The 16,611-nt window shown below is 35.5% G+C and overlaps 2 protein-coding genes across 3 annotated transcripts; both read right to left on the bottom strand.

Moving 5' to 3' along the window:
* Window positions 1-4,004: 4,004 nt before the first annotated feature.
* On the bottom strand, window positions 4,005-8,179 carry LOC138139709 (uncharacterized). 2 transcript variants are annotated; one of them, XM_069060147.1, is made up of 8 exons: window positions 6,048-8,179; window positions 5,468-5,995; window positions 5,300-5,413; window positions 5,085-5,249; window positions 4,705-5,027; window positions 4,341-4,652; window positions 4,170-4,287; window positions 4,005-4,118 (listed from the first exon to the last, which is right to left on the bottom strand). In XM_069060147.1, exons 1-7 carry the CDS (start codon window positions 6,717-6,719, stop codon window positions 4,170-4,172), a joined length of 2,232 nt encoding a protein of 743 aa, XP_068916248.1. In that variant the 5' UTR covers window positions 6,720-8,179; the 3' UTR covers window positions 4,005-4,118. The 2 variants fall into 2 exon arrangements, with proteins under 2 accessions (XP_068916248.1, XP_068916247.1); XM_069060146.1 differs by having other exon boundaries at window positions 4,005-4,102; window positions 6,048-8,178.
* A 1,651-nt stretch (window positions 8,180-9,830) lies between these two features.
* LOC138139712 (uncharacterized) lies at window positions 9,831-14,631 on the bottom strand. Its single transcript, XM_069060149.1, has 9 exons — window positions 14,304-14,631; window positions 12,741-12,869; window positions 11,533-12,224; window positions 11,106-11,480; window positions 10,883-11,053; window positions 10,510-10,832; window positions 10,149-10,457; window positions 9,986-10,092; window positions 9,831-9,921 (listed from the first exon to the last, which is right to left on the bottom strand). The coding sequence occupies exons 1-8, from the start codon at window positions 14,386-14,388 to the stop codon at window positions 10,011-10,013; spliced, it is 2,166 nt and encodes a 721-aa protein (XP_068916250.1). The 5' UTR covers window positions 14,389-14,631; the 3' UTR covers window positions 9,831-9,921; window positions 9,986-10,010.
* Between the last annotated feature and the right edge of the window lie 1,980 nt (window positions 14,632-16,611).

Here is a 16,611-nt window from a genome sequence, read left to right as displayed (position 1 = left end):
TGAACGGCAAAAATATGGAATAAATTCATTAAAAATGAAACAAATTTGTTTTCATCTTTGGACAGGTCAATTTTAGTTTTTAAAAATACATATTTTAATACAAAATAAAATTCCAAGCAGTTATTTGTTTCCGAGTTATGACATCATCGATAGTTTTTTTAAATGGAAACCCCCAATAGAACAACTCCCACTCCTACCAGTACCACAAAATTGCAACAAACCGTTCACAAATGTGATGTTGCCGCGGCACATTTCGGCAATGACGTCATAATCCTTGGGTGTACCATTACCTTACCATTACCTATTCCCACAGCACATTTCCGAACGCACCCTTGTTGTACACGGTTGTGCCAACGATATAACTATGGCTTTTTTGGTTGCCGGGAAGAAAGTGTCCGCCTCCTTTAATACATCAGTAAAGTCTAATTTTTCTAGACCTTCTCTTTCTATACCTTTATCCTTCCAAAGTTTATACCATAATTCGTGAGCTCGTGAGCATTATCCGATCGCTCTTCTAGGGGGGGGCAGCTGCCCCTCCCTGCCCGTACCTCGCTACGCCCTTGAGCGTACCTATGTAAACCAGTTGTAAATCATAACTGGCGGTAGATCTTGGGTTTGTAAAGTGCCGACGACTTATTGGGAATCCTTCTAAATCAAACTTTACCACCGATTGATGATTTCCGTCATTTTAAAATACTACCATAAAAATGCTACTAGAATACTTTGTTCGTAGATGTTGGTGTCCCAATTTAAATGCCAACTTTTATGTATGTAATCAATCTTACAATCTGTCCTGTAGGAGATTGTTAGAAAAAAATCCGGTTTGCTTTATTACATACTTTGATAATAAAATGATATCAAAATCAAATTTCGCATTTATTTTATTTTATAAAAAATGATTCGGCCATTTTGTACATCGGAAATTTAAGATTATGCCTTCTAAATTCCAATTTTTTTTACAATTAAAAAAGGGTTTTATCTTAAATATGCTATACGATGGTTCACCCTGTATACAAAAAATATATAGGGAGCGGCAAAACAATGGAATAAATTAATTAAAAATTAAACAAATTTTTTTCAAAAAAAAACTTTGGACGGGTCAATTTTAGTTTATAAAAATAGGTAAATATTTTAATAATATGTACCAAATAAAATTCCAAGCAGTAATTTGTTTTCGGGTGATGACGTCGTCGATATTTTTTTTAAATACACTGCGTCGCAAAATTAGCGCATACTGTGTAAAAACGTTAAAAAAGCCTGTAAATTTAAATTTTAAATGATGCATTATGAAAAGTGGTTTTCTAATTAGTATCGGATTTAAACTTTAAGATAATGCGAATGAACATTTTTGGTTTCCCAATGGCAGTGAAAAATTTTCTAAAAGGGAATACGATTAATTTTCTAAATTATGCGTTAATTTTGCGGCGCAGTGTAGAAACTCCCGATTTTTTTTTCTTGATTCTGATAGCCCTTTCAATTGTCTAAACGGCAGTATAAAATTTTTGTTATCTTACATCAGGAAATTTTTGAGAAAAACAAAGTTGTAAAAAATAAAAAATTTTCATTACTAGTCTGAGAGAGAAGGCGTCATTATTTACTCTTGAACCGAACCCAGAAGTAGAATTTCTCTCCTACTGGTTATTAATGAACAACCGTCACCTAGCAACGAAAGATTGTTGTTCATTTCATTGGTTATCGTAGACGATTTTCATAGCAAATGACAACTCGGATCCATCGCATCCGATAAAATAATTTTAATAATAATTATTATCAGAAAGGGTTTTAACGTATCTAGTAGTGAAAAAAATAGTACATAAACTACGATAGAGAAGTCCCTTATAGCCTTCGCGTCTTACATCCCTCGGCGCGCCTCGGGATCTAATTTTGGTGCTCTGGCTATAATCATGAACTTCTCCACCTTGGTGTATAATATACTATTATAACGAAAAAAAAAAAACAAGGCAAAAAATCAGGTGGTAAATCAAATAGTCAAATGGTACTGCCAATTTCATTCGTATGTGTTATTTGCTTTACAAAACGTTTTCGAAAATGGCTCATGTAACAAAAACACCAAACACAACGTATAGAAATTTAAATTTTGATTGGGTGCGAGGATAAAACAACTTCTACATATACCGGTTGTTTTTTTAAATTTGGCGTCGAAGTAGGCGTTGAAGTGTCGATTGTGAACGCACTATACAGGTCACGGATCACGGATCACGGTCACGGATCAGCTGTTTCAATCTTACGCTTTTACACGACTACACGAGTGGTGCGATCTATCATCCGTGGTGCGATCTAAATCGACTCTGCAACGAGTAAGTGTTCTCGTTCTGTGCTGCAACGCCTACTTCGACGCCAAATTTAAAAAAACATCCTTTACTGTACCCTCCTTGGTCATGAATGAATATAAGTGAACCAACTTAAAATACGCATTATCAGAAATAAAAATTGACCTATTTCGCCGTTTTCGATAAATGTCATTAATTACAGAGACCGGCGGAAAAAGGTTTTCGCCTCCCACCACTCTAGTGCAGTGGCTTGGTAGCCACATGAATTGTTTGCGTGTCAATTGCGAATTCGAAAATTATATCTCGGACGAGTAAAACCAATTTTTGATTTTGTCAACACAGAATTGAACAATGTTTCTTGCTTATATGAGAATGAGGATGACGAAGAAAGCATTCAAATAGGTAAATTTTAGCAAAAATACAAAGTTCCGGGTTATTTCTGCTCGTCGATTAAAAAAATTATTTTCTCAAAAAGTACACGGGCTATCGACTTAATTTTCCTTTTCCAATATCTCAGTTACATTTGATTCGCTGCATGTGTATCGAAATTTTCAATATTTCACATAGGTCCCAGCAGTGAAGTTTACCATGCGCATTTTTGATTAATCGAAATTCATTAATTATTTTTTTCAAAACTATCGATACCTATTTGCGAAATTTTCAATTCACTGTTGGAAGCGCTGTACTTTTTAGTATAGATACACAGAAAATCGAAATTATAGCTTCAATAGTTAAATTAACACAGCGTTAAATGTTACGAGAAACGTAGTTTTTCGGACTACACCTTGACTACGTAGTTATAAAACCCGTTTTCGCTGTTTTCAAAGTTTGGTCTTATTAAAAAAAGTTGTAGATGACCATTCCTTATGCCCCAAACCCAAAACGTCCTCTACAAGATAGGATAGGTCTGATTTAGTTATACCTTTGAATAAGAGTCATAATAATTGCAGTCCGATTTTACTCCACTAACAGAGGGCGCCGACACTGAGGGTCTTGTGGTGGGAGTTATTCGCCGGTCTCTGGTCATTACCATTATATTTGAAATTACTGAATTTATTTTATAAGTAATTTCCATACTGTACAGGGTGTTTGAAAATTGCTAGTACAAAAAAAAACTGTGGCATCTAGAAGCCCTAAGAAATCCAAAAAAACAATTTTTAATTTTTTCAAACAAAAGGGATAAAGTAACCTTATCCCAGCATATTTTACGCCTCAGGCGGGGCAGTATTTTTTAAACCTTGGTAACCAAGCGTGATAATGAAGGACTATACAACAATATGAAAAATAAATATTTTTTTGCAAGATTTTGGCAACTAATAATGGTACTAACAATTTTAACCCAATTTTTAGTAATTTTTATCTCGAAAACTAGAGGACTTTTATTAAAAAATTTTTTTGCCGATGACTTTAACTCACCATCACCAATTACCAGTATTTTTTTGCACTAGCAATTTTCAAACACCCTGTATATACACATAGGTACGGATTTTCCGCCTCTCAGTTTCTGTGTACGAGAATATAAATTTGACATTTGACAACTCGCGCCTGTTATTTTGTATTTTTAATTTTTTATAACTTTTTGAAGTTTAAATAGCGGTACATATTTAGTTAATTGAGACTGCGAAAAGTCACTTTTAAGTCCGACCCGTGAAGAATATTAGTTATTGCAGTAAATATTGTAATTTTTTAAAAAATCTAAATAAAAACACTTGCTTTAGCAACAATAAATTTGTTTATTTCCTGGAACTGGTTACATTTATTGTATTGTCTGCAACATCGGACAATGATGAGGAAGTTTATTTAATGCCAACCTGCAAAAATAAATGTCTTTTATGAATTATACATGCCAGTCTCCTAGTGTTCAAATCCAGTACTCACTCAATTTGCTTTAGCGATTTCATCAGTAAGACTTTTCTGTAAGACTATTTTTTTATTTTCATCATTCATTTTACATTCCTCAAGTTCCAGTGTCTTCGGTTCTTCAATGGAGTTAGACCTGGAAATAAATTGCCGCTACATTTAAACATTTCAAAATAACGAGATACCAACTTTGGTTCTAGTTGCCTTATTTCGTTATCTATGTCTGAAGTGTTCATTATACTTATGTTTCCTGTTACTTTATTTACTTTTTCATAACCATTCGATTTTTCTTTGAGCTCATCACTTTCTTTCCTTATATGTTCCAACTCATCATTTATTACTTCGTTTTCTTTTTTCAGTTGATCTAATTCTGATCGTTTTCCTTCCAAAGATGACTCAAGTCTAATTTGATCTGGTTGATGTTGCTCATTGTAGGTTTTCTTTAACGCTTTCAATTCAGCTTCCAGCTTTTCGACTTCAGATTTCATATTTGAAAGTTGACTAAAACGAACATGATTTTATTTTAACCGATCTTACCACAAGATACTCTCACTTTTCCATTGTTTCCTTTTCCATAATTAATTTTGCTTTAGTTACAACATGTTCTTCTTCCAAAATTTCATATTTCACTGTTAAATTTTGATATTTTTGTTTTTCTTCGTTCAGATTACTTTCCAATTCCAAAATAGGATTAAATTTTTCTTCGAATTGTTCTATCTCTGCCACTACGTTGGTCCCAGTGTCAGCATCGTATCCCAAGTTGGCGTTATTTCTACTCAATTCGTCTTTCAGTTTATTAATTTTCCAATTTTGTAGTTCTCCAATTTTTAAATTAGCTTTCAAAATTGATTCTCGTTCTTCTTTAAAACAACCCACCTGAAATATGAGTTCATTATCATTTATCAATATAATATTTTCAATGTTCAGAATTACCAAACGTTCTATGAGCTTCTCTTTACTTTCAATTATGGTTTCCAAAGTAAAAATTTTCTTATTCAATTTTTCAATTTGAGTATCAAATTTACTACGTTCTACGTTCCATTTGTCAGTTAACATTGTGTGTACTTCTTCCTTCAATTCGCTTTTCACTTCCTCGATCTAAAAAAAAATATATGAATTAATTGGCTCCCATCAACTTTTTCCTTTACTTTAATTAACAATTCTTGCATCTCAATTCCTTGTTTGAATGCCTTTTTAAATTTATCCACAGCCTCACTTACTTCTTTTTCGAACTGGGACATTATAGTTAATTTGTTGCATAACTGCAATAGGTTTAAAAACATGTGTTAAAACTTTCCACTTCAAATAATTATTACCTTATCAGCTACTATTGTTTTGTTCTTGAGTTCTTTTTTCAAACCCTCAGTTTCAAAAATGGGTGGTTCGCTAAACACGCTCGAAGTATTTGTTTGATTGGTGACTCCGAAAGTTAATGTAGACTGTCCGACACCTGGTGTGCTTGTCCAGCTTGTTAATCTACTAAAAGGGTCCACCTCAAACCTGCTGGGCCTTGAAACTTGGTTAAATGGGAAATGCGATTGTTCCGTGTTGAATCCAGTTGTAGTCTGCGCAGGCTTTTGAAACAGGTTCGTAGTAGGATTCTGGAAATCGTATATATCGTTGGTACTGTTGGTTTGTCCAAAAGCTGGTTGACTTGTTTGGCCAAATCCTGGAGTTCCCGCGTTTGTTTGTCCGAAAATACCGAATCCTGTGTTAGGTTTAGAAACTTGGAACAAATTTGAAGCTTGAATGGTGCCGGTCTGATTAAAAGAGAAACCCAGTTGTCCCGTGTTGAATCCAGTTGTAGTCTGCGCAGGTTTTTGAAACAGGTTAGTAGTAGTATTCTGGAAAAATCGTATAAATGAAAGGTAAATAAATGAAAAGTGTGGAACTTACCGGAGTGTTTGTTTGTCCGAATACTCCTGTACCGAAAGCGGGTTGAGGTTGCGTGCTTGTAATCCCAAACAGGGGTTTTTGTGCTTGATTTGCACTGAAGAAATTGGAAGTCGACAGTGGGTTGAAACAGAAAGTGGATGCACTGCTGGTGGTGGTGCCAAAAGTGGTCGGTGTTGTGAACCGGCTGGAAGTGCTGGTTTTGTTTGGAACTCCAAAAGCTACTGTCGATGGTCCGAAACTTGGTAGCTGTCCGAAGCCTTGCGGTTGTCCAAATTGTGTCGTATTGTGGGTTTGTCCACACAAAGAATTTGTTGTGCTGCTTGTTGGTGTACCGACAGTTGATGCTTGAAAAACTGGCTTCTGTTGCAGCCCCTTCCTGTTGCAAGTATTGTCTTCAAAACGCAATTCTTCCAAAGATTTATTTTCGTATTCCTTCATACAAGTAATGCAATGGTATTTTGTGCTGACAGACTGAATCATTCCATTCTCCTGGATGGTATCTGTACCCATAACTGGTGAAAATTTAATGACGGTTCCTGTGGTCTGCTTTCCGAAAGCGTTACTCCCATACAAATTATTGCTGTTTTCTTGGAAAAAGGATGTTTCAGAATCCTGTTGGGGTTGTGGACCAACAAATCCTGTCTGTGATGGGATGAAACCGGATCCAAACATGGTTTTGTTTTGACCAAGTGTACTCGTATTGGTACTGTCGAAAAAACCTACATCTTATTTCATTTTATTTTTTCGAATTTTTAATTATTTGTTCCAATTTTCTTTAAATTGAATAAAATAATACAACAAAACTTGCTGCCTTAATTTAAATAAACGCGCCCTAAAAATACTCATCATTTGCCGACAATCGGTGGTTTGTGTACTGTACAACTGTACTAGTGTATATACTTAGAGTACTTAGTAGTACTACCAGAGAATACTCCGTACTCTGATAGATTGTACGTTTTTAAATTCTAGTTCCAAAACATAAAGCAGTGAAAAATACTAAACTCTCCATCTCAATTGTTTCACGTTACGTAGAAAACCGTTGTAACCCCGCAGATTAATTCCCGCCACACTACTCTCTGGGTCTGTCTTCTGTCAAAAAACGTACAATCTATGAATCTATCAGAGTACGGAGTATACTAGTGTACATCTGAGCTGAGATTTTGTCACGAAACAATCCGATCGGCGATCGCTGTGTATAAGTAATCCATGGTGTATACACCTGAGATCTGTGCCTGAGATCCCGTATGCGATGTCGTATGTGCAGGATTACCTTATTTTCTTTTGCGTTTCCTTTTTTAACACTTTTATATCACGATCAAAATTAACAACTACTGTGCTGTCAAATACCTATTACTGCTCAAGTGCTCACTGCTGTGTTGTCTTGTCTTTAGAAATTGCACGTTGCCCACTTCTGCCACTTCATAATATAATCACACACAGCCTACCCTAATTGAGAATTTATTTGGAGGCACAGTATTTGAAATTTTGAAAATGAACTGTTTGCTTAAAACGATGGGAATTACTTACTAAAAATACTCTGGTGGAATTTTCAGCACTGAAAGAGGACGTAAAGTGGAGTCTCAAAAATGTTGGCTGTGTGCACCATACATGAAAGAGTGGTATGCACTATGCACTAAAGAGAACAAAAACAAACAGTAGAATGTATGGTGATGTATGATGTATGTATGAGGATTAGTAGCAGGTTGTCCGAAAGATGGAGCTGATGCTGAAAATCAAATTATTTTGAACACACTGAGGAAGCATGAACCTAATTAATAAAATAATACCTACTCTGCATGAAATTCACTAATGCATCGATAAACAACTCACCTCCACAATTTAAATTTGAAGTGTTAGTGACCAATAATGGTTTGTTAATAGTATTTTGAGACAAAGACCTAAGCCTTTTATACAAGTGATTATTACTAAAACAACTGAATACACTAATTAACGAAGAAGATAATCCAACTTAGGTCCACATGCATTTACCGAATGTCAATTATTTCCTCGTTCGATCAGTTATAATAAAATAACCCGATATCGAGGTCTGCAGGGTCAACATACGGAATAACGGAATTCCCCGACTCAATTACTACGTATACATGCAGCCATTAGTTGGGACGATGCTAGTGCGTTCTAACGTAGTCCACTTTCACCGTATATATGGCTCTTTAGTTCGGACAAAGACTAAGGATGATATACTGTAGTTTCAATTTGGTTGTAGGTCGTAAAATTTTATTGGATATTATGAGCGATTTACGGACACAATGGTTGGGTTTGAAAAGGTTGGGAAGCGGCGCGTGCCGTTTGCCGTACAATGCAAATATACCAAATGTACAATACAACCCTGCTTAAAATATTACCTGCTAGTGGTAAACTAGGATTTATAAGCCCCGCAAGATCTTTAACTTAAAGTACCACAAAATTTTACGACCTACAACCAAATTGAAACTACAGTAGTTACTCTTTGGTTCGGATATGTTCTGGTAAAATCATGTTGCCAACTTACTACCAAAGTCACTAATAGGCAATAATTTTGGCCTTACTTTTTGTTCCACTTTTTGCCGACGAAATATCAACAAAACAACAACAATAATAATACAGCACACGTGACGCTATTAATTCTAACCTCAAATTTCACAACAGTAATTTTATCTTGCGTTTTTTTAGTAAAAGTTGGTAGCACTTTTGCCAATTCGAGCTAAACTGTTTAGATTCGAACAAACACGTCTAGCTCACGTCTGTAGCTCGAGGTAAGGCTTGTCCGGACCAATGCGATAGTTCGGATTAAAGAGCGTATTGCGTATACATGAACGAACTTACTGGTTCGGATTCATTTGGTCCGCACTAACAGCTGCATGTATACGTAGTAATTGTCGTCAACAACTTATCGCGTTATCGCTTAAGTTTATCGATAGCATTATTAGCGAACAATGGGTTTACAGAAATGGTTAAGGAGAACATTTTCAGGCTAGGTAATAATACTATTCGCCAATAGCGATACTGACTAAAACACAACATAGATAGAAGTGTTCTTCCCAAAAGTCCGTGTTTTGCGCTAACCTTTGCTCTAAGCTAAAGTCACTAGATATACACTAGTATATCTAGCGACTTTACTCTAAACAGCTAATCTCTGGCAGCTATCATTTTCACTTCTCTTCGTTCTCTGTTCCCTTCCGGGCATCGAGAAGTGTCTACCATTACGCATTACTACCAGGCGATGAAATTGAATAATCATAATTACACAGTACCTAAAGATCGTAACGTAAGGAAAGCAACCTTTAGTTTTTAATAAATGTTTGGTCTCTGTTACATTTGGTTAGCGAATTTATGGCAGTGAATTTATTGTTAAATAAACACGTTTTTCCGTAGATAAAAATCTAATCATTTCTCTTTATTTACAAACAAGAAGTGTTTTATTAATTTTTTTAACACCACCTGTATTTATTATAGGATATTGTAACCACAATGTGTAGCCATTGACAAACTTAACGATCATGGAGCAGATTGTTTATAATTGTGTAACCAATTTAAAACATTTTCCATAATAGACGGTCCATCTCTAGCTAACAGCAATGGCAAAGATACACTACCAAGAATTGACCAGAGTCGCGTATGTCTACCCAGTTCTTCTAAATATTGCCGTAAAAATGTTAACAAAAATTGCGGTATTGACTTAATTACGGCAAAAATGTCATTTTTAATACTGCCCCGTGGAGATTATTAGTTATTGCAGTAAAAATAGTATATTTTTTTTTAACCTAAATAAAAACTCTCACTTAAGTAACGATATATATTTTTTTATTTCCTGAAACTGGTTACATTTAATGTCTGCAACAGCTAACGATGATCAGGGGAGATATTCAATGCCGGCCTGCAAAAATAAATACGTTATGAATAATCATTCCGGTTTCCTAGTGTTCAAATCCAGTACTCACTCAATTTGCTTTAGTCATTTCTTCATTACGACTTTTCTGTAAGTGTATTTTTTTTACATTCCTCAAGTTTCCGTGTCTTTGGCTCTTCAATAGCAATAGAGCTAGGCCTAGAAATACAATGTCGCTACATTTTAACGTTTCAAAAAAAAAAACTGATACCAACTTTGCTTCTAGTTGCATTATTTCGTTATCTCTTGCTGAAGTGTCCATATTTATGTTTCCTGTTAGATTATTTACTTTTTCATAACCATCTAGTTTTTTCTTGAGCTCATCACTTTCTTTCCTCATCTGTTCCAACTGATCATTTATTACTTCGTTTTCTTTTTTCAGTTGATCTATTTCTGATAGTTTTCCTTCTAAAAGTGACTGAAGTCTAATTTGATCTAGTTCGTGTTGCTCGTTGTATGTTTTTCTTAACGCTTTCAACTCATCGTCCAGCTCTTGGAATTCCGATTTCGTGTTTGAAAGTTGACTGAAATAGACATGATATTATTTTAACGGATCTTGTCACAACATACTCTCACTTTTCTATTGTTTCTTTTTCCATAACTAATTTTGCTTTAGTTATAACATGTTCTTCTTCCAAAATTTCATATCTCACTGTTAAATCTAGATATTTTTGTTTTTCTTCGTTCAGATTACTTTCCAATTTTAAAATTGGATTAACTTTCTCTTCGAATTGTTCAATTTCTGCCAGTACGTTGGTCCCGGTGTCAGCATCGTTATCCAAGTTGGCGTTATTTCTGCTCAATTCGTCTTTCAATTTATTAATTTTCCAATTTAGTAGTTCTCCAATTCTTAAATTAGCTTTCGAAACAGATTCTCGTTCTTCTTTAAAATAACTAACCTGAAATATCAACCCATTATCAATTTAATATATTCAATGTTCGAAATTACCAAACGTTCAATGAGCTTCTCTTTGCTTTCAATTATGGTTTCCAAAGTCAAAATTTTCTTATTCAATTTTTCAATTTGGGTATCAAACTTACTACGTTTTACATTCCATTTGCCAGTTAACATGGTGTGTACTTCTTCTTTCAATTTGCACTCTCTTTTCGTTTCTTCGATCTTAAAAATGGATAATATGAATTAACCGACTCCCATCAATTTTTTCGTTCACCTTAATTAACAATTCTTCCATCTCATTTCGTTGTTTTTCCACCACTTTCAATTTACCCACAGCTTCACTTTGTCTTTTTTCTAACTCAGACATTATAAAACTCTCGGATTCAAAAATCGATGGTTTGCTAAACAAGCTCGAAGTATTTGTTTGATTGGGAACTCCGAAAGCTAATGTAAACTGTCCGACACCTGGTGTGCTTGTGCTACTTGTTGATGTACCAAAAGGCGCCACCCCAAACCCGTTGGGTCTTGAAACTTGGAACAAATTTGAAGCTTGAGTGGGGTCGATCTGATTAAAAGAGAAACTCGGTTGTCCTGTGTTGAATCCATTTGTAGTCTGCGCAGTTTTTTGGAACAGGTTGGTAGTAGTATTCTGCAAAAATCAAATCTGCAAAAGAAAGACAAATCAAAAGTATGGAACTTACCTGAGTGTTTGTTTGTTCGAATAGTCCTGTACCGAAAGCGGGTTGCGTAGTTGTGGTCCCGAACAGGGGTTGAGAAAAAGTTTTTTGCGTTTGATTTGCACTAAAGGGATTGGAAGTCGACGGTGGGTTCAACTTGAAAGTGTTCGTTTGGTTTGGAACTCCGAAAACTACTGTCGACGGTCCGAAACTTGGTGTCTGTCCGAAGTCTTGCGGTTGTCCAAATCCTGTTTTATTGTCGGTTTGTTCAAACAAAAAATAATGTGGTGTGCTGCTTGTTGGTGTACCGAAAGGGGCCGCTCCACAACCTGGTTGCACTCGCGGCCCTTTCCTGTTGCAAGTATAGTCTTCAAAACGTAACTCCTCCAAAGATTTATTTTCGTATTCCTTCATACAAGTGATGCAATGGTGTTTTGTACTGATGCTGATAGACTGAGGAATTCTATTCTTCTGCAAAGTATCTGTACCGGTAACTGGTGAAAATTTAATGACAGTTCCTGTGGTCTGATTCCCAAACAGAGTGTTAGTGTTTGATTGGGAAAGGGATGTTCCAATTTGCTCCTGCAGTTGTTGACCAAAAAGTCCCGTCTGTGATGGGGTGAAACCGAATCCAAATATGGTTTTGTTTTGGTCAAATATATTTGTACTGTCGAAAGAAAGGTTCGCTGATTGTGGTTGTTCAGACAAATTTGATCCTGAGGTAAGAATTAACCATTAACAATAAATACATATAACTATACGATTCTCTACGAGCTTCTGGTATGATTAAAGGTATCGACAATAATAATGACGGATATATTTTGATTGCAGCAACTAAACATCGCAGGAGTTAACTATGCGATTGTACTCGAAGCTTGAGCTGAACAAATTTAATGATAACACAACACTTTTAACCAAAATCTAACCACTCTAACCTAAACAAGTCTTCGAAAACAGTTTAAATAGGTATGTGCAAGTGTAACTATTAAATATTAAAAGACTAACAATATATAGGTACCTAGAGAAAAAAATCATATAGGCAGTAAATCTGACTAAATATTTTGCATTCAGTGCTAGAGAATAAATGATGCAAACACAGATGCAAAATGCGAAAAAATAAAAAATAAAAAATGTTTCCCTCTTGTAAACTCAATCCGGGGACATATGTATATTTCAAAATGAAATGTTTATTTAAAATGATGGGAGTGGAGTTGCTTAATCTTAATGCTTACCAAAGATGCTCCGAGTGTAATTTCCAGCACTGAAAGAGGACGTAAGTGGACTCTCGAAAATGTTGGCTGTTTGCACTGAAGGGCACGTTGAGGCATTAGTAGCAGGTTCTCCAAAAAATGAAGTTGACGCTGAAAAGCAAATTATTTAACACACTGATGATGTCTAACACTCTAATATTCTATGCCACTAAGTAAGAGTCATTTAAAATATCAATTGTAAGATTTAATCAAAATGCCAACAAGAGTCGGAAACAATTCCAGCATAAATGAGACGTGCTCTCTTATCAACTTATAATACAAAACAAAACCGATCCCCAAACACAAAAACCTCGCCCCTTTTAGGCGAGATTCAACCACTAAAGTACAGAGATAAATACGTTCAAACTACAAGAAAATCTAAAATTTGCCAATAAATTTGTTGGTAATTGTTCACTTTAACTACATACTTCTGGAATTTTCGCGTTTTTTCTGGCTAGACAGCCTCAGGGCGTCCTCCTAGATCGTTTCCCACCATTCAAACCTTTTGCAAATGAATTTTCCTTACCCTTTAGTTATACTAAGACATTGGCGTGACCTTGACGCGACCTTGAAACACAACAAGAGAGAAAAAAGGCATTTGCACAAGTTTTGAATGGTGGGAAACGTTCTAGGAGGACGCCCTGAAAATTCCAGAAGTAGTTAAAGTGAACAATTACCAATTTGTTCACAGTAGGAAGATTTAATGCTCTTGTAAAATGCTAATTTTATGACTGACGGGTCTCGAAAGGGTAAAATCCTCGTCGAAAAATAGTCAATTTTGACTTAAATTGTAAATCATTTTACAATAGGAGAGAAAATAGTATAAATAATTCCATTATACCATCTAATTTTATTGCCCCTTTGTTGTGCAGTACCGACTCAAAGAAGGGCAAACAACAGGTAAATTAACAACCCCTCCTTATTTATGGAATTATTTGTGGTAGTCATAAGACAATTTTCCCTCCTATTGTAAAATGATTTACAATTTAAGTCAAAATTGACTATTTTTCGACGAGGACTTTACCTACTGCAATCTTAGACTGATCCAAGAATTCTGAATATTTCTGCAACTTTAACTACACCTCGACCAAAACTTTTATTACTAAAGGCAAGTCCGGCCGCACAAACTTTTTGATCGGCCGACAGTTTATTTTTTGTTAACAACTTATTAAGCGATCAACTCAACTGTCAGCCGATCAAAATTCTGTAGTGTGCTGTTGGTGTTTGTAGTGACTTTTAATCGACCGACACTTTAGTTGATAAGTTATTAACAAAAAATAAACTGTCTGTTGTGTGCGGCCAACCTAACTAAACATAAATAAGAGCTACACTCTTTCGCACCCTCAAGTGGCGTAATTAAAAAGAACACAAAAAAGCGAAGTAATTAAAGGGATAAGACGGCCGGGTTTGGCAGCTAGGTAGTGATGGACCAGGGACCGGGACCACACCTTCGACTCCAGAAATAACGGTACCAACCAGTCCAAAAAAATGTCGAAGGCCTTACATTTAACAAGAAATTCAGCACTCCATCGATAAACAACTTACACCAAGAATTTAAATTTGAAGTGTTGGTCACTAGCGATGGTTTGTTGATATTATTTTGAGACTCAGAACACTCAGGCCAAGGCATTTTAAACAAATTACTCTTGTGGGAGGATCGTATAAATTTAACTCGATCGGTATCACAATAATGGTTTGTTAACACAATCACAAAAATAGTCACTGTCTTCGAAATTTTATTAGCACTATTACTTAAACAACTGAATGCACTAATTACAGAAGACAATAATCCATCTTAGGTTCATACAACAGCATGCGTAAACATCTGTAAAAGTGTTCTTCCCAAAAGTCCGCGTTTCGCGCTAACCTCTGCCGAGTAGGTACCGAGCGGCTATCGCTTTTCTTCGTTTCCTTCTTTATCTATGGGCATGGAGAATTGGAGAAGTGTCTACCATTACGCATTACTATACCAGCAAATGAAATAAATTATAAATTGAACACAGTAAAGTCTAAACGATAGCAACTTTTATTTTTTAATACATTTTTGGTTTCAATGTTAAAAGATTTGGTTTACGAAATTATGGCAGTGAATTTATTGTTAAAATTAAAAAACACTTTATCCTACTTAAAAATCTAATCATTTCTCTTTATTTACAAACAAGAGATGTTTTATTAATTTTTTGTACGGACAAAAAGATGGCAACTAATCGGCTTTGATAAATCTTCTTTTGCATATATACCTATACTTACATTTTTTTTTCAAAATTGTTCAGTTTTTATTAACACATTCTATATAGAGTAGGTATTCAACAACGCGACGGCGACGTGGTAAAATTGTTTCAACAACTATTAGAATGGTTCAACGATAGGGAAAATCAGAATTTGCGAAAAGTTTTAAATGAAATAAATATGTGGTATCCCCAATTATTAAAAATTATTGGGTGTCTGGTGGATGCAAAACAAAGTCTAAGACGATTAAAAAAAAAAAAAAAAATGGATCATCGTATAAAAGCTGTAGCCAGTAAGTAGGTACTCGTTTCTGTCATTGACGAAATTTTTAAACAATTTGGAGGTACACGGAGAACCATTAGTAAAAGAAGATGAGTAGAGTTTGGATTACTTGGTCAGAGCTCACCCTATTAACTGGAAATTTGATGATTGGAAAAAAGTGGTTTATAATGACAAATCCAAGTTTAATTTGTTTAAAAGTGATGGTGTAAGTTTCGTACAAAGAGATAAAGAAACGTTTTGTAAATAACAGCATTTCTGCATATGGCACACTAATTTTAATTTATTTTACAATCATCGTACATTTTAATGTGCATTTAAGCACTGATGACATCAGTGTTTTGGTATGTTATTGCTTTCGAAAATCTGAAAAACCTGTTGTATGTGTTATGATGGGTGATTGTAAATGATTGAGGGCGTTTTGAATTTGGCGCCACAGTTTTTAGTGAATTTCATATTTTTAATGTGGTTAAATTGTATGAGTCTGGTAATTTTCGCTGCTAAATATCTAGGTCAACTCGTGAATTTTTCCAAAGGAGGCAATTTATGCTTAGACGCCAATGGTGGTCATTTCGAACACTTATTAAGTGCTATTATATTATATTACTGTGATTATTTAGACTCCTAATACAATGTGAAAATGAAATATGATTTAAAATAGGTTTTTTAAATTATTGATAATATTGACCATTCAATTGCTGTCCATCAGATCTCATCCGGTACTACCAACGTAAAAATAAATTAGTATGACGCCAAGTTCAAAACGTCCTCAATAATTAAAAATCACGTTTTAGGAGGAGTTAAATTGATTTTGGAAACAGAATTTTGCCGATGACATCAGTCGGCGGAGAAGTTCGCCACAAATAACAGTTTTGACCTCACATGAAGTTAATATTTAGGGGATGTCACCCGGGCGCCGTTGATACCGAGCACCGTGGCCGCGTGAGAGGCGCCACCGGTTTAAATTCGGAAGGTTCGGTGTTTAGTAAATCCCTGGCCCGACTGTATTTGGAAGATGTTTTTTCAGAGATTTTCCTCTCTCGCCCCGTGGATTCATATACAAGGAAGCTAACTACCTACTACAGTCCACCGACGGTCCGACCGGGGTTATATAGGCGACAAATTACGGTCTTCAGTCCTAAAAACCCTCAAGTCACAACATTGGTCGGCCAAAGAGCGGGCTCCTTCGTGTCGCGTTTGGTCCCAAGCTTCCGATAAATAGGTGACACCGCCCGAAATTCGTTCACTTTCGTTCACGCTTTAAACGTGTTCGTTTGGTTCACTCCTCTCCTTTCCCTCTACAAAAAAGACTGCGGCTCCGCAAAGGGAGCTAGACAAAAAGACG

Source organism: Tenebrio molitor, chromosome X (genome assembly GCF_963966145.1).
Source record: "Tenebrio molitor chromosome X, icTenMoli1.1, whole genome shotgun sequence".
In the NCBI taxonomy this organism is placed as follows: Eukaryota; Metazoa; Arthropoda; class Insecta; order Coleoptera; family Tenebrionidae; genus Tenebrio; species Tenebrio molitor.
The sequence above is the reverse complement of the archived record's forward strand: the minus strand, read 5'-3'. Positions and strand labels throughout refer to the sequence as shown.

Excerpts from the sequence above, each read along its gene's own strand:
- LOC138139709 (XM_069060147.1), bottom strand. The coding sequence starts at position 6,719 with ATGTTTGGATCCGGTTTCATCCCATCACAGACAGGATTTGTTGGTCCA. Across the intron at positions 5,996-6,047 it reads TCGGACAAACAAACACTCCG|AATACTACTACTAACCTGTT; the intron begins GTAAGTTCCACA and ends CGATTTTTCCAG. Across the intron at positions 5,414-5,467 it reads AAACAATAGTAGCTGATAAG|TTATGCAACAAATTAACTAT; the intron begins GTAATAATTATT and ends AACCTATTGCAG.
- LOC138139712 (XM_069060149.1), bottom strand. The coding sequence starts at position 14,388 with ATGCCTTGGCCTGAGTGTTCTGAGTCTCAAAATAATATCAACAAACCA. Across the intron at positions 11,481-11,532 it reads TCGAACAAACAAACACTCAG|AATACTACTACCAACCTGTT; the intron begins GTAAGTTCCATA and ends TGATTTTTGCAG. Across the intron at positions 11,054-11,105 it reads TGGAAGAATTGTTAATTAAG|ATCGAAGAAACGAAAAGAGA; the intron begins GTGAACGAAAAA and ends TCCATTTTTAAG.